Source organism: Polypterus senegalus, chromosome 1 (genome assembly GCF_016835505.1).
Source record: "Polypterus senegalus isolate Bchr_013 chromosome 1, ASM1683550v1, whole genome shotgun sequence".
Classification (NCBI taxonomy): Eukaryota; Metazoa; Chordata; class Cladistia; order Polypteriformes; family Polypteridae; genus Polypterus; species Polypterus senegalus.
Genome location: NC_053154.1, coordinates 323,264,022 through 323,285,725, shown reverse-complemented (window position 1 = coordinate 323,285,725; position 21,704 = coordinate 323,264,022). Strand labels below are relative to the sequence as shown.

Genomic DNA, 21,704 nt, shown 5'->3' with positions numbered 1-21,704 from the left:
TTAATAAAGTGTCTCTTCCCATCAGCTCAATGGCCTCCTGCTATCAATCGAGGTATGTGATAACCTGCCAGGCTGACAGGGGGTGTTGTTGCTTACTTTCTCTTCTCCTTCTCACACACAGCACTGAGAAACCGCCCAATGAGGACACTTAGCCCCGCCCCTTCAAGTCTGTGCAACACAAGAAGCCTGGCTGCCTGGCAGGAGGCGTCACATCCCTAATGAGTGACCTGCCGGACGGAGCTCCTGTGATTGACTCTTATCGTGACGGCCAAAGAGCTCGTTAATTATAGTTTTACCTGATAGGCTATTTTTGCTTTGTTGCTTAAAGGTGTGTGTTTTTTCTTTTTGTTTTGAACCAGCATTAAATGGGACAACCCGGCTGATGTCCCAAATTATCCTGTGCTGCTCTGACCTGTCATTCCAGTACCTGGTCACAGTGGACATATTAAGATCTGAATCTTCATTTAAACAGCAACTTTAGATAACGGTGATATAATGTAACCAACATCATGCGACATTTGCATTTTGTAGTCTATTGTATAATAATAATAATAAAAAAACAAATTTCTCACAATCTCAAATACTTCAAATTAGAATCAGCTACACCAGATCAGAACATCATTAGAGAGGATCTTGTCTGACCCTGTCTTATTTAAACTTAGTCAGCCATTTTGTTTGTTGTTGACATGTGTGTTGTCACCACACTGAGATCAAAAGAGCCTTCTGTGGCCTTCACAAAGATGGTTAGAGATGCATAGGAGTCTGGGAAGGGATTTGAAAAGATCTCCAAACATTTGGAAATCAAGCATTCCACTGTCTGCAAGATCATCCACAATTGGAGAAGACTTCAAAGAATTGGTGACTTGTCCAGGCCAGGCCGCCTCAGCAAGTTTAGCCCGGGAGCAGAACTCAAGATACTGAAAGACGTCTCTAAGAGCTCATGATGGGACCTCCAGGTAACTCTTGCTACTGTTGATGTCAAACTGCATGGGTCTACCACTAGGAAGAAGCTGCACAAGTGAGATCTCAATGGGAGGTGTGCCAGGAGGAAACAGAAAGAACATCAGGGCAAGACTAAAGTTTACCCATTAACACCTCGGACTTCTGGAACAATGTGCTCTGGACAGCCAAGGCACAGACAGAATCATAGAAACAGAAGATATGCTTGGTCAAAACAGAAAATTGCATTTGATCAGAAGAATCTGGTAGCAACTGTGAAGCACGGTGGTGGAAGTGAATGAATTAGGGCAACTGTGCTGCATCAGGGCCTGAGCAGCTCACTAACACAGAATCCATTAAGAATTCTTCATAGTACCAGAAAGGGCCTGAGGACAATGTGAGACCATCTGTCAGAAGACTGAAGCTCAACTGAAGGTGGACCTTACAACGTGACAATGACCCTAAACATACCAGTATATCATCAAGGAACGGAGGAAAAGAAAGAAATGGATGGTTCTGGAATGGCCAAGTCAAAGCCCGGCTCTGAATCCCATCGAGATGTTATGGGGGTCTTTCCCTAATAATAAGTAGCATTTTAAGCTTATTCATTAAAGATGAACTAAAGGGGGGTTTACCATTAGAACATTGGAGTGATGTCTGCTCAAATGGGGTTTTGCAGTCATATGGGAATACAGAATTATAAATCAAACATTTCAAGCAGTAATAGCCATTTGCAACATTAGTAGTGTCTTGGCTACATTTTTATAATCAATTTAGTTGTACCTTGTGTCACACACATGCGCATGGGAAGCCAGCCACAGGGACCAAAAGAAGGGACTTCCATGCCCAGCCAAGGGGTGGCGGGGCACATTCAACCTTCTTATTTTGTCCCCGCAGACCATACACGGGAAATCCTTACCTGAATACAAAGACGTCACTTCTGCCTTGGCTCTGAGGATGTCACTTCCTGTCCTGGCCCCCGAACACGACATCACTTCCTGTCCCGGCCTGAGGACGACATCACTTCTGCAAACCTCCCTATAAAACCCCACTCCCTTTCTCTGTTGATCAGTTCTGTTTAGACTTTGTTCTGTACATTGTTGTGCGGAATACTTTGCCTAATTTTGCAGCCAAGGTCAAGTACACGGGTGGCTGCTCCAAATCTTTGTTTTGTGTCAAGGCTCTTTATTTCACGCTTGCTAAAAAAAGTATGAATTTCTAGCAAAGAAAATGAATTTCTTTGGTTGACTTCTCATCTTTTAAACGCAAGCATATTTGGGGTCTTAATAAAGTTAAAATCCCAGGATGAGTGTAGAGGCGTACAATTGTATCTAAAGTGTGGTCCTGGCTTCTTAAATTGCAAGTTTTCAATCCCACTCACCCAGTCGCAGCAAGGAACACTAGTATAGAAAGTACCATATAAATAAATCATTATTTAACCAAACTCCTGCTATGACGAGCAATGAATGTGTTTACGGAACACACAAAGTCGCGCAGTAAGACAGCAAATCAGTTTATAGAGTTAAAGAGGTGCCAGTGAAAAGGGCACGACATTCACCAGTCATCACTTCTAAAGTGTCTTTCTTCTCACCTGTTATCCTTGAAATCCCCGGCTTCCTCTTCCCAGCCTCTCCACATGCATGAGCCCCCAGGCTGTGACCAATGAGGTGAATACGAGATGGGGGGTAGTTAAAGTTTCTCTTTGAAAAGGAAAAAAATATAGAAATAAATACATACATACTGTATGTCTGGATAAATAGGTTGTGACCCCAATGCCCACCCATATTCTCCAGGTGTCATGCTATAGAAATACAACAAATGTTGTTGTTTTATTTGAATATACGGCAGCGTTTCTCAACCTTGAAGTATTTGCGACCCGAGTTTTCATAACAGTTTTAATCGCGCCCTCCCTAACATTGCTTTGAAATGTTGAAATGAAACTTTTATCGCCATTTATCTAACTCTATATTTATTGTTCTAGTATCAGAATGTAGTTGAAGTTCATTTGTTTTGGTTTCAACAGATGTTTTTTTCCATATTTTTTGATTCTTGTTTTCTTTTTTTCACATCTTCGCCCGCCCCACAGGTTGAGAAACACTGATATACGGGGTTAGCCTTTTAGGGGCCCCAAGGATTTATCATCTCCCTTTGTCTTTTGTTGCAATACATAATAAGGGGTTTGGGCTGGAATTACTACTATTAATTGTGTTGCGTTTTCAGCTTTCCTGCTCTTGGATATTGTTAAGTATGGCTACGTGAGGCTGATGTTTGTCTCCACCGGACCAGTAACTAAATTACAGAATCCAGGCCTCAGCTCCACACTATGCACATGGATCCTGGGAAACACCTTCAGTTCCATTACTCTGAACATTTGCACCCCCCTAGGGGTGTTTTCTTCGAACCTGTGATGGTCCGGGTTGGATCCACACCCCTTGGTAGCTTTCTGGGAGCCTCTTAAACCCAGAACTGCTGATAACACACAGAGTGCAGAGGTGGTGCATTCCTACCTGTATGTACTTTTACTTATTTGGCTGACACTTTTTTCTAAGGCTACTTACAGAATTTATGATACAATTTGTTCCATTTCTTTTTGATTTTCCAGTTGGATCCCAGACACGTCATGTGACTTGCTCCAGGTCACAGAGTGTCAGTAGCGGGATTTGAACCCACAACCTCTGGGTTTGAAGTCCAGCCTTAGCCACAGCACCACACTGCTTGCAATATAAACATGTATTTGGGGGTCCATGTTAATGATAGGTTAGACTGATCTTGATCTTGAGTTACAGAAGAAAAGGCAGCGCAGACCCCTCGTCCTTAGGAGACTGCGTTCCTTTAATGTGGGGAGTGACATCCTTCACTTCTTCTATGACTCAGTGATGGCCGGTGTGATTTTGTACACTGTGATGTGCTGGGCTGATAACATCACTTACAAGATACAGGCTGAATTATGGGATGCACTCTGGACCCCCTGGAAGTCGTAGTAAAGGATGGAATGAAAACAAAACATTATGAACAATGCAGCACATCATCTCTGCGACATACTAACAATAATGACTTTGAAACAACAAATTATTTAACAAAACCAAGAAATGCTTTGGGGTGTCCTTTATACCAGAGGCAATACAGTATGCCTGTATAACGCCTTACTATGACTGGGGCTGCCAAGTCAGAAGATTTCTTCTTTTTAATTGTCTTGCTTTATAGTCATTTTGGTGTGTGTTATAAGAAAGGTAGGAATAGGAAGCATTGATCTTCTTAAATGGAAGCTAAAATACAGTCGGTACATCATAGTTGTCACTTTTGAAGTTTAATATGTATGTCATGTCAATGCGCATTCTAATAAAGGCTTATTGATGTTAATTATTTATACATGTGAATGATCATTTACAGTAGTTGCTTTAACTCCTTGATCAAGGGTGTCGTCATTTCTCACTTACTCTGAAATTTTGCGTACACATGGATCAGAGTCACTCCAACTCATTTTCTAAAAAATCATTTGCTCACTTGTTCAATTTGCTCACTTAATTGTCCCACAGCAAATTATTATAAAATAATCAAAATAAATACCTCAAGAACATCTGCAAAGTACGCCATCTCAGCACCCACAACCCGAATGTTGTTGGACGCTTGAGTGTAGGCACAGCGAGAGCCGCCTTTCCAGTCGACACATATGCAGTTCACGTCTTCAACTTGAAAAAGCTCCTGCAGGAATCAATCAGACAACCAAAGCTGATTGAAAACAGAAAGCTTATCCAACTTAAGTACAAACACAAAGCAAATAAGACTACAAAAAAGATAAGAGCCTTGAATTACCAAGATACGCACTTTAAGAAAGTTACTTAGCCTCTGAGGTTTTATTATAAAGCACACGCTAGTTAAATGGCGCTTAACCTCTGAGGTTACATATACAGTAAACGGTGACTATTTGCCATTATCATGTTTCTTTCTAAGGGTATGTAACCTAAAGTTTTACAAATGCTTGTAAGTCAATGCTAAATCAAATATTGCAGTAACTTATAATCAATTCATAACTTACAGTAAAAGTCATCTTTTAAATACTGATAACAAATTGAAGTCTGATTAAGAGATCCACACCCTTATTCCATCGTTGGTTAACAGGTGTGAGAACCGTAGCTTAAAGTTGGTGAAATGAACAATTTAAATAGTAAACATAAATTCATATCTCTTATATATATTTTTCTTCTGGTTCGTCCTGCTTCCTCTTCAAAACCGGTCCCGCCCACACACAGCTGACACGGCATTTCTCGATTTCTATTCGTCCTCTTCCAAACCCTTCCCCCACGCTGCCTCCGGCTCCTCTTCAAAACCGGTCCCGCCCACACACAGCTGACACGGCATTTCTCGATTCCTATTCGTCCTCTTCCAAACCCTTCTCCCACGCTGCCTCCTGCTTCCTCTTCAAAACCGGTCCCGCCCACACACAGCTGACACGGCATTTCTCGATTCCTATTCGTCTTCTTCCAAACCCTTCCCCACGCTGCCTCCGGCTCCTCTTCAAAACCGGTCCCGCCCCACACACAGCTGACACGGCATTTCTCGATTCCTATTCGTCCTCTTCCAAACCCTTCCCCATGCTGCCTGCAGCCTCCCATACACCTTGCTATCTTCATTATCCTGCGACGGTTGTTTCCTAAGCCTTTGTTATAAAATGAACAACAGTATCTTCTCTGTCAACAGGTATTTGTACAACATCATCTCTATTCCGGGATCCGGCAACTGCCTGTTCCTATCAGTGGGTTATTTCTTGACACAAACGGTTGACGAAGGCAATGCACTCTCACTACGACATAGGGCAGTAGATTTCATTGCATCACATTGGGACAGATTTAGACGTTCTTCCTGTTATTCTTTCCAATGCAAGTCAGGTTACCACAACAAGTCAGGAGTACTATCAATACATGGCAACATCTACAGTTTATGGTGGTGAAGCTGAAATTCAAGCTCTTTCCGAGACTCATTATTTGTTGTCTCCAGCAAAACACCTATTCGCAACTACGTCTTTCAAAAAGCATTTCTTTCTTCTTGATTTCTGAATTCCTTTCTCACCGTTTTCCGTTCCTATTCTTATACCGCCGTATGCTACGGCGGGCATCTACTTGTATACAATAAATGCATAAATGCACAGCCAGAAAAAAGAGGCCTACAATCCCCAAGGGACATTTTCATCTCTGGAGTAATTACTGAAAAAGCAATTTCTGTAAATATACATCATTGCTCTTTTCTCCGGAAAATCCTTGGGTACCATTGGTTTGACTTTGTGTGGAATGAGTGGTTGCTCATGGAGTCCCAAATGAGGCACATTACCTGCATTGTGAGGGAGCGTCAGTTACAGCACTACAGCCATGTGGGGTGTTTCTCAGAGGGAGATCCAGCTTGTAAGATCCTCATTGTTGGGGACACAATTGGCTGGACCAGGCCAAGGGGTTGGCCACGTAACACCTAGCTGTGGCAGATAGAGGGTCATTTCTGGAGGGTGGGGCTGGAATGCATGTCTGCCTGGGGGGTTGCAAACCGGGATGCCGAGTTGTTTGGTCATGTAGTGGGTGCGGCAACACACTGTACCAGTGCATGCTCCCCAACTTGACTTGACTTGATACCTCTTATGACTTCAGAGTCCCAAAACACAAGAGAATCCCAAAAATGCTCATAAATGCCCACTAGAGGGGGCTATACCATGAAACCTATCGGGCACACACAGACGAAGAGGATGCTCTGATCAACAGTACAAGCCCCACAAAACCGGCACCACAGTCAGGGTCACGTTCTTTGATTTTTCCAGCGACTTTAACACTATAGATGATTGGGGCTCTCGAGAGACTGAGCGAGGAGTTTGAATGTCTGGGCTTACAAGTGTCCTGGATAAAAAAAATCAACATCCAGGTCTTTAATGACCTCTTAGGCACAGCCATCAGCACTGTGTCTGTCTGCAGAGAGAGTGTCGACCTCGTCAAGAGGTTTACTTACCTCAGCAGTGACATTCATACGAGGTCATTCTTAATATGAAGTCAGTAGACGGATTGGGAGAGCATGGGGGGTCATGAGGTCACTGGAAAGGGGTATGTGGCGCTCCAGATATCTCTGTTAAATGACAAAGGTCCAACTCTTTAGAGTCCTGGTGCTTCCTGTTTGGCTATATGGTTGCGAGACGTGGATGCTATCCAATAACCTGAGACGAAGACTCAACTCCTTTGGTACTTTGTCTCTTCAGAGAATCCTCGAATACCGTTGGTTTGACTTTGTGTTGAATGAGCGGTTACTCATGGAGTCCCAAATGAGGCACATTAACTGCATTGTGAGGGAACGTCAGTTATGGCACTGCGGCCATGTGAAGCAATTCCCCGAGGGTGATCCAGCTCGCAGGATCCTTATTGTTGAGGACCCGAGTGGCTGGACCAGGCCAAGGGGACACCCACGTAATTCCTGGCTGCGGCAGATAAGGATTCATTTCTGGTGGGTGCCTGCCTTGGTGGTTACCAACCAGGGTCCTCAGCTGTTTGATCATGTGGTGGGTGCGGCAACACACTGTACCAGTGCATGCTTCCCAAACTGACTTGACCTGACCTTTAACACCATTCTGCCTCATTGACTGGGGAATTAGCTCAAGGCTTTGCATCCTGATGCCCCCTTAGTCTCCTGGATCATGGACTATCTGACCAACCTACAGCAGTTTGTGAGGCTCAGGGGCTTTGTGTCAGAAATGGTGGTGTGTAATACTGAAGAACATCATGGAACTGTCCTGTCCCCATTTCTGTTCACTCCTTCTACACAACAGACTTCCAGTATAATACCAGCGCTTGCTATTTACAGAAATATTCAGGTGACTTATCCATCAAAGGTTGTATTAATAATGGAGATGAGTCAGAGTACAGGAAATTCATGGATGGCTTTGTCTTGTGGTGCAGGGAAAACAAGGTGCAACTCAGAATCAGCAAGACAAAAGAACTGGTGGCGGACTTCCAGCATGACAAAAAGTCTCTGAGTCCAGTCACCATCCAGGGGGTCTACATGGAAGTGGTGCAGCGCTACAAGTACCTGGGGGTTCACATACAGTAAACAGCCAACTCATCTGATTTGACAACACAGTGGCACTGGACAAGGAGGGCCACAGCAGACTGGACTTGCTTAGGAGATTCAGGACTTTTGATTTGTGCAGCAAGCTGCTGGAAAACAATGTTCTACCAGACCACAGTAGGCTTATCACAGGACTTATCACAGGACAAACCCTGGACACACTGGAAGCTGTTGTGGAAAAGAGAATAGTGGGAAGACTGCAGGCCATCATGAAAAATCCCCTCCATCACCTCCAGGAGCACTTTTAGACACAGGGTCATTCCACCATGGTGTGCTAAGAATCACCTCTGGGGGTCTTTTCTGCCCACTGCTATCAGGCAATTCAATGCTTCCACTCGATGTACTTATTAAGTTTATATATTTTGTTTATTGATTGAATGGCTGTATTATCTGTCCTGTGAGTCTGTATTCTTATTTTTGTATGTTCCTGTATGCATTTGAATTTCCCTTTGTGACTGATAAAGTTTATCTAATCTAATTTAATCTAAGGCTAGATGTAAGGACAAACACAGAATCTTTATAAAATAAAAGGTTTGTTCTTACAGCAAGAATAAAGCCCAATAGAGCACAAAAGGGAACCCAATAAGGCAATCCAATGCAAGCAAAGCAAAAAAAGGGCAAAAAAAAAAGGACAAAAATGTCAGCCATTTTCTAACCTACTTAGTCTTGAACAGGGTCGCAGGGCAGTGCTGGCAGCAGCATAGAGTGGAAGGCAGGGACAAACCCTGGACAGGGCGCCAGTCCATTGCAGGGTAAACACACACACTAGGGCCAATCTAGCATCATCAATCCACCTGACCTATGTGTCTTTGGACTGAAGAAACCCATGCAGACACGGGGAAAACTCCATGCAGGCATGTGAAGCCTGATCTCCATACTGTGAGGCAGCAGCACTGCCACTCCACCACCAGGGCGCTTGCAAAAATGTCAACAATCCAATAAATCACAATAGGCACAGCGGAAACAAAGTAACTCACCAGACATTGCCAAGCGCACTCGAATGAACCGCCAGGAACTGTGGGAACACCTCGCCTTTATAGGGCTGAGGGCGGACCCTGGCCGTGATGGGCAGTTGGCTCCACCCTTTGGGGGACCACCCACAAGACAGAAAACACAAAAATTATTAAAAAACAACACCAGTAATCAACACAAGTAGCATAAATACTGATAACTGACAAAAAATGACATCAATATAAAATATATTACTACCACTTCTTATTGGTATGCTTTCCATTTTACAAGCCAGACCAGGTGCCTTTTCTTCCCATGGCTGGAATTCATTCTATTGTCAGTGAAGGTTCTTTCTTTATCCTTTAGCACCACCTGTTTCCTGCAATGTTTTTGATTTGATATACTTTATTAAGCATAGGTTGGAAATTGTCTTTCACATGACTTTTGAGGATCAGAGTTCAGGGCCGGCTATTGTACAGCACCCCGGGACAATTTTCAGGTTAAGGGCCTTGCTGAAGGGCCCATTCAGGTCCTGACCTGGCACCCTCTACAAGTTCCTGCACAGTGAACGAGTGCATCACATAACTGTTTATAAAGTACTAAAAAAGCCACCATAAAAAAGACATGCGACATACGGAGGGAGGGTACTGAAAGATGCCAAATACGTACATAATGCATATTCTCAATCTCACAAAATCCAATTTGACCAGTGGTCCTGGTGGAGCGTTGTGGCAGCATGACTGTTATTCCAACCTGTTTCACCACCAGTTACTCATTTTAAGTGACTCATTGTTTAATTAGCTAGACTTCCAATTCTTTTCCTTCTCTTACTCTGTATTCCACAGTGTAAGATTTACTGTACATCTATATATCTATATATATATATACAGTGGAACCTCGAGAAACGAGTTTAATTCGTTCCAGCACTGAGCTTGTATAGCGAATTTCTCATATCTAGAACAAACTTCCCCATTGAAAGTAATGGAAATCCAGTTAATCCGTTCCGCACCCCCAAAAATATAAACATAAAAATCAATTTTCCTAACAAATAACACTGATAAATAATATATACAAGTGGAACCTTGGTTTGCAAGTAACTTGGTTTACGAGTGTTTTGCAAGACAAGCTAAATTTTTTAATTCATTTTGACTTGATAAAACGAGCGATGTCTTGCAATACAAGTAGTATGGATACACTTTGTCTGCTGAGCGTCATGTGTGCATAACTGAGCTGATGGTTCTTCTCTCTCTCTCTCTCTCTCCTTATCTCTCTCGCTCGCGCTCGCGTCTCTCTCTCTCCTTATCTCTCTCACTCGCGCACGCGTCTCTCTCTCTCTCTCCTTATCTCTCTCGCTCAGGCCGCGCTCTCTCTCTCTCTCTCTCTCTCCTTATCTCTCTCGCTCTGCTCTCTCTCTCTCTCTCCTTATCTCTCTCACTCTCTCTCTCTCTCTCTCTCTCTCTCCTTATCTCTCTCGCTCGCACCTCTCTCTCTCCTTATCTCTCTCACCCGCGCGCCTCTCTCTCTCTCTCTCTCTCTCTCCTTTTGAGGGCAATCGTCTCCTATTCTCCGTCTGCATGTCCGCGATATTTTTGGATACGCTTATACAGCGAACTGCTGCAGCGAAACAATGAAATCACAAGCGCACAAACGCGTAGATCCAAGGAACACTGAGTGAGCTGACGGACTGGCAGCGTCAGCTTGGGTGAATCCCCGAAGTCGAGGTGGATCAGGAAACGCGTCACGCAAAGCCACAGCCTGGCTCGTGGCTCGTTACGTGAGCCAATGCTTGTATTTAGATCCGAATTTTTCGCTCATACTTTCCCCTTATCTTGAATTTCTCGTATACAGAGGTGATCGTATCTAGAGGTTGCACTGTGTATATATATATAATCCAACATCCGTCTGTCTCTCTCTCTCTGTCTGCTTTTCACGAGAGAACTACTTAACAGATTTAGATCGGGTTTTTTTCTATTATTTGCTTGAACATTCTGGTTGATTCTCTCATTGCACCAAGTATCATAGTTTGGTGCTCTCCTCCCTCACCCGCCAGCCTCCATTTGTGTTGGAGCGTACCTGGCCGCTGCTTAGCTGTTCAACAGACATTTTCATCTAGAGATTGTTAAGGAGTAATGTCTGATGTTTTTGAGAGAGAGATCAGAGCTACTGTGTTTTAGAGGGTAGCTGCTGATTGGTAGAGATATCACGGCCATGTGCCCTTCTCCCGTCAGAGCTGAACACGATCAGACACAGTGGCATGTTTGATGTTGGAGCACACCTACCTTCTGCTTGGCCAGAATTACAATTTATTTTTTATTGATCTTTAAAGTTCGTCCTGTTTCACTACTATGTGGGCCATGCCGCGGAGGACAGCCACTGTATAATACATTTAGAAACATCTTATTTTTTTTTTTTTGCCAAAGCACATATCTGTCTCTTTTGTCATTTACCTATTAATTGACCTCTTTTTTTTTTGCTCCCTTCTAACAATGAATGAAGCAGAATCCAAGATGGACAACACTTAATAGTGAAATCCTGCTGCTGCTTGACTAGCAGACCCTCTAGTGTGCTCAATAAGTAAATAATGGCCAGGACCCCTGAAATATGTGGATTCAAATCCTCTAAATAAAGATAACAACCTGGAAGTATCTCCAGATAGCATACAGAAATGCTTAGTAATTCAATTTTATAAATCCCATTTTGTCTTTAGTCACCTGGCACACAGACTGTGCACTTGAACTGGCATCCTGCCCCTTACAGAGGCAGCTGGTTTAATTAAATTAGTAGTCCAATTAAGAGCAAAGTCACTTGGAATGAAAACCTGCAGCTGAAGCTGGGAGCCACTCACTTAGGGGACACAACCACTGCCATCACAGGGCACCAACATCAGCGCTCACATAATTTGGAGTCACCTTGTGTCTTTGGGGATAAAGGACGGAAGATAGAGTAGCCCTTAGACGCAGACAGAACTTGTAGACTCCACATAGACAATGCCAAGGTATGGGCACCACACCTAGGATGCTGGATGTATGAGGCAAAAAGCACTAAACACTGTGCCGCCGAGCTACTGTTTATATCAGTGCTCTAGGTAATAATTATTTTTCTATAGCTCATATTAGTAATCTCTATGTATTAGAAAAGTATTATAAGCACATGAGAAAAGTAAATACTATATTTTACTAAGCATTAAGATGTAGGAGTTAGAAATAAAAAGACTTATACCTACATATTTTTCTTATTCTGGATGAGCTAGAAACCACCAATGGTTTATTAAGCCAAAGGTTAGACATGCAGGAGAGCTGGAGAAGGATGGGCCTCTCGCTTGGAGAGAGAATGTGAACTCTTTGGCTGAAAATTATAGTAGCAACCGCCAAGCTAGTAGGGAGTAAGGATAGGCCTTGTCAAACAAAAATGATAGACAGAGAGGGGTTTGACATTCCCTCAACTGAGAAATATTGGTAGAATTAAATAGAGGCAAGATTAGAGCAGTGAAATGATAGGAGTCAGATGAGGATGAATAATGGCTCGTATCATAAGAATTGTAATGAAAGTATGAGATGCCGATGGCTGTTCTCTCATTACAACTGTAGTGAGTCATACAACAATCTTGATTCTGCTGCCTGTCCTGAGACTCCAAGTGCCTTCATTGGGGCTGAGAGTGCCCACGCCAGTCTGCTTCTACATTGGCTTAACTCAGAAAGATGGACGAGCCCAGGGAAAGTCACTGACATGAAAGAAAGTCAGCACAACTTGCCCAAGTTCCTATTAAGCATGACAGGCATGCCATTAATTTAAATTGTTTAGGATTGTTGGGGCTACTGCACCTGGCATATAGTGCCATGCCACCACTAATACGTGTTGTGATGCTTGTAGAGTATTAGGAGGTGTTAGGCTAATTAAGCCTCAAAATTTAAATCCTAGCACGTGGGGCTTCACCTGGCACACAGACTGTGAGCTCAAACTGGCATCCTGCCTGCCCCTTCCATTTAAAGCTCCCGTCTCGCACCGTAGGCTGAGCGGCTCTCGCCAGCTCCCTCTGCAGGCTAACCTTGCACATGTCCACCAGCCAGCCTTCTTCTCCCTTGTCAATGAATCCATGGACAATGAAGTGGGTCTTCCTGCTTAGCTGGAAGTTGGAGTTGGAGATTGAGGATGGCGAGATGGCGCTGATCTCCTGTAAAACAGAAAACTCAGAATAAGAAGTGTGCCTGATGCATCTCCACCTCTGTTCAAACAACCAGTTCTAGGGTCCTGTCCTTCAATGCGATTAACTTTGGGGAATATAATTAAAATAAAATGCCACACACTGGAGTGGCATCTAGCTGATGTTCCAAACTTGGCATAAGCTCTGAATTCCAAGTTCCCCACGTGCCTGTCCCTTACTGGGTGCTCATTATTTGAAAGCCATGGAAGAGCCTCCATGTTAGGGGCTGATGGGCTACCTGGCACCTATCTGGGCTTTCCGAGACTCCTTAAAGTGCCTGCTTAGGCTCATGTCTGTCCTTACATGATGAGTCTTGGCATGGATTTCATGCTTGGAGTCAGAAAGACAAATCTGAGAACAGCAGGTATGTAGTAGAAGCCTGCCTTTAATGGGATAAAACAATAATAATGCATTTTATTAATATAGTGCCTTTCCCATACTCTGAGTACCTGAGTACAGTGTAAAGTGCTGCAGCAAAGGGTCTGAATACTGATTTGAATGAGAAATTTCACTTTTTGATTTTTCATAAATTTGACAACCTTTCTAAAAGACGTTTTCACTGCGTCAGTGTGAACTGAGTGTAGATCACTGGGCAAGCATGGCAAGTTCATCCATTTAAATTAAATCTACAACACAACCATAAAGAGTGCAGAAAGTGAAGGGCTCTGAATACTTCCTGAATTTATTGTATTATTAACACAAATTGCACCCCATCTGAGACCCCAAATGGATTTAAATCAAGGATTGGCGTTTCCCTTGCCTGGCAAATGCCTGGTGGCTGGACCTTTGACCACGGGGCCCAGCCGGGCTCAGCCCCAAGGAGCAACGTGGTTCCGCTCTCTTGTGGGCCCACCAACTGCAAGAGAGGCCATAGGGGTCAGGTGCAATGTGATATGAGTGGTGGCCGAAGGCGGGAACTCTGGCGTTCTGACCATTGGTTGCCGAAACTAGCTCTTGGGACATGAAATGTTACCTCTCTGCTGGGAAGGAGCCCAAACTTGTGTGAGAGGTTGAGAGGTACCGACTAGATATAGTCGGGCTCACCTCTACACATGGTCTGGGCTCTGGAACCATTGCACTTGAGAGAGGCTGGACTTTGTTCCACTCTGGAGTTGCTGTGGGTGAAAGGCGTCGGGCAGGGGTGGGCTTGCTTATGGCCCCCTGGCTCCAGGCCTGCACATTGGGGTTCTCCATGTTGCACGAGAGGGTTTCTTCCCTGCACCTTCGAGTTGGGGGAAGCACTCTGACTGTTGTTTGCGCTTATGCGCCGAATGACAGTTCAGAGTACCCAGCCTTCTTGGAGTTCCTGGAAGAAGCACTGTGAGGCGCAGCTCCTGGGGACTTTATTGTCCTGCTGGGAGACTTAAACGCTCACGTTGGCAATTACAATGAAACCTGGAGAGGTGTGATTGGGTGGAATGGCGTCCCCGATCTAAACTCGAGTGGTGTTCAGTTGTTGGACTTCTGAGCTGGTTATGGATTGTCCATAACGAACACCATGTTCGAGCATAAGGGTGTCCATAAATGCACTTGGCGCCAGGATGCCGGAGGTTGCAGTTCGATGATCGACTTTGTAATCGTGTCATCGGTTCTGTGACCTTATGCCTGGGACACTCGGGTGAAGAGAGGAGCTGAGCTGTCAACTGATCACCACCTGGTGGTAAGTTAGATTAGATTGCGGGAGAGGCTGCCGTACACACCAGGCAGACCCAAACGTATAATGAGGGTCTGCTGGGAACGTCTAGCAGAGGAACCGGTCAGAAAGATCTTTAACTGACACCTCCAGCAGAACTTCAACCTCATTCCGAGAGAGGCGAAGGACATTGAGTCTGAATTGGCAATGTTCCCGAGCCTCCATTGTCGAAGCAGCAGAACAGAGCTGTGGCTGCAAGATTGTCGGTGCCTCTCGTGGCGGCAATCCACGAAACCGGTGGTGGACATCTAAGGTTTGAGAGGCCGTCAAGTTGAAGAAATAGTCCTATCGGGTCTGGTTGACCAGAGGAGTTTCAGAGGCAGCTGAGGGGTACCGGCGGGCCAAGCGTGTGGTAGCATCGGCTGTTGCAGAGGCAAAAACTCGGCCATGGGAGAAGTTTGGGGAATCCATAGAAAATGACTTTCGGTCAGCACCAAGAAGGTTCTGGCAAACCGTCAAGCGCCTCAGGAGGGGAAAGTGGTGCTCCACCAACACTGTGTACAGTGGAGGTGGGGCCCTGCTGACTTCAACTGCAGACATTATTGACCAGTAGAAGGGATACTTTGAGGATCTTCTCAATCACACCAACATGTCTTCCTTAGAGGAAGCAGAGCTAGAGGACTCTGGGGGTGGTCCGTCCATATCAGGGGCTGAAGTCGCCGAGGTAGTTAAAAAGCTCCGAGGTGGCAAGTCCCTGGGGTGAACAAGGTTCACCCTGGGTTCCTCAAGGCTCTGAATGTTGTGGGGCTGTCCTAGTTGACACATCTCTGCAACATCGCATGGACATCTGGGGCAGTACCTCTGGATTGGCAAACCGGGGTGGTGGTCCCCCTTTTTAAGAAGGGTGACCGAGGATGTGCTCCAACTATAGGGAGATCACACTCCTCAGCCTCCCTGGTAAGGTATATTCAGGGGTGCTGGAGAAGAGAGTTCGGTCGATGGTCAAATCTCAGATTGAAGAGAAACAATGCGGATTCCGTCCCAGCCGTGGAACACTGGACCAGCTCTACACCCTGGCCAGGATCCTGGAGGGGGCATGGGAGTTTGCCCAACCAGTCCAGTTTGTGGATTTGGAGAAGGTATTCGACCGTGTCCCTCAAAGCCTCCTGTGGGGTGTGCTCCGAGAGTACGGGGTACAAGGCTCATTGTTACGAGCTATTCAGTCCCTGTACAGGAGGAGCAGGAGCTTGGTCCGCATTGCCGGTAATAAGTCAAACTCGTTTCCTGTTGAGTTTGGACTCCGCCAGGGCTGCTCTTTGTCCCCGATTCTGTTCATAAGTTTTATGGATAGAATTTCTAGGTGCAGCCAAGGAGCGGAGGGGGTCTGGTTCGGTGACCTCAGAATCTGGTACCTTCTATTTGCGGATGACGTGGTTCTGTTGGCTTCATCAGAAAGTGACCTTCAGCTCTCACTGCAGCCGAGTGTGAAACGGCGGGGATGAGAGTCAGCACCTCTAAATCCGAGGCCATGGTTCTCAGCTGGAAAAGGGTGGAATGCTCTGTCCAGGTTGGGAACACATTACTGCCTCGAGTGGAGGAGTTCAAGTATCTCGGGGTCTTGTTCACGAGTGAGGGAAGAATGGAGCGGGAGGTTGACAGACGGATCGTTGCGGCATCCGCAGTAATGCAGGCTCTGCAACGGTCCATCGTGGTGAAGAGAGAGCTGAGTCAAAAGGCGAGGCTGTCGATTTACCAGTCGATCTACGTTCCTACCATCACCTATGGCCATGAGCTTTGGGTAGTGACCGAAAGAGCGAGATCGTGGATACAAGTGGCTGAAATGAGGGGGGTAATCCGGGCATGCCACACTGGGAGAAGGCGATGGGGCAGACCCAGGACATACTGGAGGCATTATATCTCCCGGCTGGCCTAGGAATGCCTCAGGATCCCCCACAGAGGAGCTAGAGGAGGTGGCCAGGGAGAGGGAGGTCTGGGCTTTCCTGCTTAGGCTGCTGCCCCCACGACCCGACCTCGGATAAGCGGTGGACAATGGATGGATGGATGGATGGCACCCCATCTGAGGCTACCTTACCTGCTCATGTGCCCATCTTCATGGGTGGCTTTATCAACTCTCATCTCGTCTTATCAGCAGAGCAATGACACTTTGGATCTGTGCCATCCACCTTATCTGCATTGTCACACTTTGCTCTATGGACCCAAGCGATTGTCGATCAGAGTTGGCCCGGCAAGCTACTTCAATACTGGCCTTGCCCAAATGATGCCAACTTTACACACAGGACTGGTAAAAATTTCCCCCTTGCCATCCAGTTTCCTGTATAGCTATGCGCCCCCTTGGGGTGAAAATTGGCCTCACCTGATGCTGGCTTGGATTCTGCCGGGTGAAGAGAGCAAAGCGGGTGTTGATGGTCTCCGGACTCCAGGGCAGCTTCGCAATCGGCCTCTCGAGGGTCCCTGCCCAGGGGCGGTCATTTGTGAAGCAGCCAAGCCTGTCATAGCACACCTGGGCAGCTGTGAGTTACAAAAATAAATCGAATTACGTGTGGTGCTCACACTTAGCAAGTTGCATATGCAAAAATAACTCTACAGCTAATGAACATTCTTGCAGCTAGGCCCTGTTAGAATCGTGACATCATGTGTTCAGACTTTATTTTATAGTGTCTTTCATTGCAAATTTTCAAGTCAAATTGTGCTCTTATAGCTCCGATAGAATAAATGTGGTGAGAGGTGGCAAAACCGCAGGCTGGAGGCACAAAAATGCCACACAATCATAAAGAGCTGCACCCATTACTTACCAGGGGTCTCCATGTCACATGTCATGTTGGGCATCTTCAAGTCCACTTACTCCAATACAGGGTGGTGAGGGCTGGAGTCTCTCCTGCCATCATCAGGTCAATCGCAGGGCACACTCTGAAACTCTGACGCTTTATTGTCACCTGTTCACAGAGTGTGACCAGCCTGACATCCGGAACTATGACGAAGTTGCACACAACGCAGCGACTCCAAGCTGCCCCATATTATAAAACAAATCATCAGACCCAATGAAGGCACCGCAAATACAGCGGGCAGCACCTGCTGCTTCATGGAGTCAGCACAGCACTGCCTGTGAGCTCCACTCTCTTTTGATTTCATGTCTGTTTGAACTCAATACAGCTACGTTCTTAAACGGCACCTTTACCACTACAAAAGTTCAGTCCCCTAATAGTGTTTTTCATACTATTTTGCTTTCAGGGGTTTTTCATCTGAGTGTATTCTTATATAGCGCCTTTCCTGCTAGAGCCTTGCTTGTGTTCTCCGTGCTCATATCTCGTTCAAGTCAATAAATCCTCTGGTTGAACTCAATATATTCTTATATAGTACCTCTCCCACTAGATAAGACCTGCCCCCTTACTTTCATGTGTATTCTGATATAGTGCCTTTCCCACTATATTTTATTTCCTTCATGCTGTTTTAATACTATATTCTTATATAGCACCTTTCTAACTGGAAAGCACCTCATGTGAGTTCTTCACACTGCTTTACTCTCATATCTGATAGTTTAGTCTTACATACAGCCTTGCTTATGTTCTTCATTCCATTGCTTATGTGCTTCATGCCACTTTAATCTTACATACTGCCTTTGCCCCTTGATGAACTCTGTGCCCCACTTGTGTTCTTCACGCTGTTTTAATCACATATCTGATTCAACCTTCTGTATTTATATATAGTGCCTTCGCTGCTAGTGGCCGGCTTGGGTTCTCCGTGTTGCTCTAATCTCTTATTCATATGTGGCATCTTTACCATTACATGGGCTCAGCACCCTACTACTGATCTTAATATGGGTTTACTCTCGTGTCTGATTCCACAGTTTTTATTCTTATATAGTGCCTTTCCCATTAGAGCTCAGTTTGTGTTCTACCACACCATATTAATTTCAGACCCTAGTATCGCACCTGTCCCATAAGATGAACTCAGCATCCCACTTGTGTACATCATACTGTTTTAGTTTCATGTCTGATTGAACAGAACATATCCCTGTATAGTGCCTTTCCTACTGTCCTCACTTATGTTCTCATTGCCATTTTAATCTCATATTCTTATATAGTGTCTTTCCAAGTAGACGAGATTAGTGCTCTGGCTGTGTTCTTTATATTGTTTTAATGGCATATCTGATTCAACTTGAGTATATTCTAATATAGTGCCTTTTCCACTCAGAGTGTTCTCCAGATCTCATGTCTGGTTCAACTTGAATTCTTCTATAGTGCCTTTCCCACTAGATGTGCTCAGCACCCTGCTTATGTTCTCCATGCAGTTTAAATCCCATATCTGATTCAACTGGATGTATTCTTACATTGTGCTAGAGCACGGCTTGTGTTGTCCAAGCTGTTTTAGTCTCATTTCTTATAAGGCACCTTACCAACAAGATGAGCTCGGTGCCCCACTTGTGCTCTACTTTACTGTTTTAGTTTCACGTCTGATTTAACAGACTGCATTCTTATATAGCACCTTTTCTACATACCCTTTTTATATTCTCCTTGCCATTTTAGTCTCATTTCTTATAAGGCACCTTACCAACAAGATGAGCTCAGTGTCCCACTTGTGCTCTTTATGCCATTTTAATCTCATATCTGATTCAACAGAGCATATCCCTATATAGTGCCTTTCCTACTATCCTCACTTACAGTATATTCTCCTTGTCATTTTTATCTCATATTCTTATATAGCGCCTTTCCCCCTAAATGAGCTCAGTGCCCTGGTTGTGCTCTTCATATTCTTTTCATCACATATCTGATTCACCTGAGTATATTCTAATATAGCGCTTTTCCCCACTAGAACCCAACGTGTATTCTCTGTGCTGTTTTTAATCTGAAGTCTGGTTCAACTTGAATTCTTATATAGTGCCTTTACCACTAGATGTGCTCAGAACCCTGCTTATGTTCTCCATGCAGTTTAAATCTCATATCTGATTTAGCTGGGTGTATTCTTATATCCCGCTGGAGCACGGCTTGTGTTTTCCAAGCTGCTTTAATTTCATATTCTTATATAGCACCTTTCCAACATGATGAGCTCAGTGCGCCCTTTGAACTCTTTACACTGTTTTAGTTTTGCGTCTGATTAAACAGACTGTATTCTTATATAGTACCTTTTCTACATGCCATTTTTATATTCTCCTTGCCATTTTAGTCTCACATTCTTATATAGCACCTTTCCAACTAGATGAGCTCAGTGCCCCACTTGTGCTCCTTTGCCATTTTAATCTCATACCTGATTCAACTGAGTGTATCCTTATATAGCGTCTTTCCTGCTAGAGCCCAGCTTGTGTTCTCCATGCTGTTTATTTCTTATATCGCACTGTTCTCATATCTCATACTTATGATCTTTATAAGGTTTTATTTCATGTCTGATTGAACAGAGCGCATCCCTATATAGTGTCTTTCCTACTACCCTTTCTTGTGTTCTCTTTGCCATTTTCATCTCCTATTCTTATATAGCGCCTTTCCCCCTAAATGAGCTCAGTGCCCTGGTGGTGTTCTTCATACACTTTTCATCACATGTCTGATTCACCCAAGTATATTCTTATATAGCGCCTTTCCCACTAGAGCCCAGCTTGTATTCTCCATGTTGTTTTTAATCTCAAATCTGGTTCAAGTTGAATTCCTATATAGTGCCTTTACCACTAGATGTGCTCGGCACCCTGCTTATGTGCTTTACACATTTTAAATCCCACATTTCATTCAATGGGGTGTATACTTATGCCCTGCTAGAGAATGGCTTGTGTTTCCCATCTGTGCTCTTTATACTGCTTAATCCTCATTTCTAATTGTATTCTTATATAGCTCCTTACCTGCTAGAGTGCGGCTTTTGATCTCCTTGTTATTTTAATCTTATTTCTTATAAGGCATCTTTCCAACTAGATGTTCTCTTAACCTCATTGTGCTCTTTATGCTGTTTTAATCTCATATCCAAATTAACTTAGTGCTTTCTCATATAGCGCCTTTACTAGTAGAGCTTGGCTTGTGTTCACCGTGCTGTTTTAATCTAATTCATCGCAGCTCAGCTTGAATTCTTATATAGCGCCTTTCTCACTAGATGAGCTCAGCGCTTTCATTGTGTTTTAATCACATTTCTTGTTCACCCTGATGAATCTTTATATAGCGCCTTTTCCACCAGATGATCTCAGAGCTTGTGCTCTCCTTGCTTTTTGAATCATTCTCATTTAAGCTGTCTGTATTTATGAAAACCCACATTAAATCTGAGCCCCCAGAACACACGGGTCTCTTACCTCTGGCTGTCCCAATGAGGAAGACCGTCAACGTCCACCAGGTCGCCATCTGTTACAAGAAAGAAGCAGCTTACTATAAAAGAACCAAAAAGAAATGATCAGGAAGTTAAGGTGAAAGGATGAATTCTGCTGAACTCCTTACCCTTTGAGATGCCAAATGCCATTAGCAGGCGCTCCTTTTATCGAGCAGATTGTCTTATCAGGCAACAATAAATGGCCATCGCTGAATTGCTCTTCGTGCAAAGATTAGATAAGAAGATGAAGTCGAGTCAAACTCCACTGCACCAAAGCCGAGGCAGATGTCAGGTATTCATGGGGGTTTTTTTCTCACAGTATTCTGGTTTCCATCCCAGACCCCAAGGTGTGCTGGTTAGGAGACCTGGCAACTGTGGTAGACCACCAGTGTGGTATCTTAGCCTTTTTGCTGATGTAGTTTCCAGCTGTCCATAACCTGGATTTGGATTAAGTAGTTTTAAAAAATGCATGGATGGAATTCTACTGAAACCTCTTTATTCACACTATAAAGCGCCGCGTGAAAGGCACTATATTACAATAAAAGCCTTTTCACTTCTTTTCCTCCCTGGTGACTCTGGATTGGAAGAAAATGG

At 44.5% G+C, this 21,704-nt stretch overlaps 1 protein-coding gene across 1 annotated transcript in view; it reads right to left on the bottom strand.

Moving 5' to 3' along the window:
* Positions 1 to 21,145, bottom strand: part of LOC120515842 (pancreatic lipase-related protein 2-like) — a 52,735-nt gene extending 31,590 nt beyond the window's left edge. The window contains exons 1-5 of the mRNA XM_039737173.1: positions 21,097 to 21,145; positions 17,191 to 17,345; positions 13,028 to 13,153; positions 4,507 to 4,641; positions 2,531 to 2,639 (exon numbers count right to left, since the gene is read on the bottom strand). Of these exons, the coding sequence (XP_039593107.1) occupies positions 2,531 to 2,639; positions 4,507 to 4,641; positions 13,028 to 13,153; positions 17,191 to 17,345; positions 21,097 to 21,145 (574 nt within the window). The remainder of the gene's footprint in view (positions 1 to 2,530; positions 2,640 to 4,506; positions 4,642 to 13,027; positions 13,154 to 17,190; positions 17,346 to 21,096) is intronic.
* Between the last annotated feature and the right edge of the window lie 559 nt (positions 21,146 to 21,704).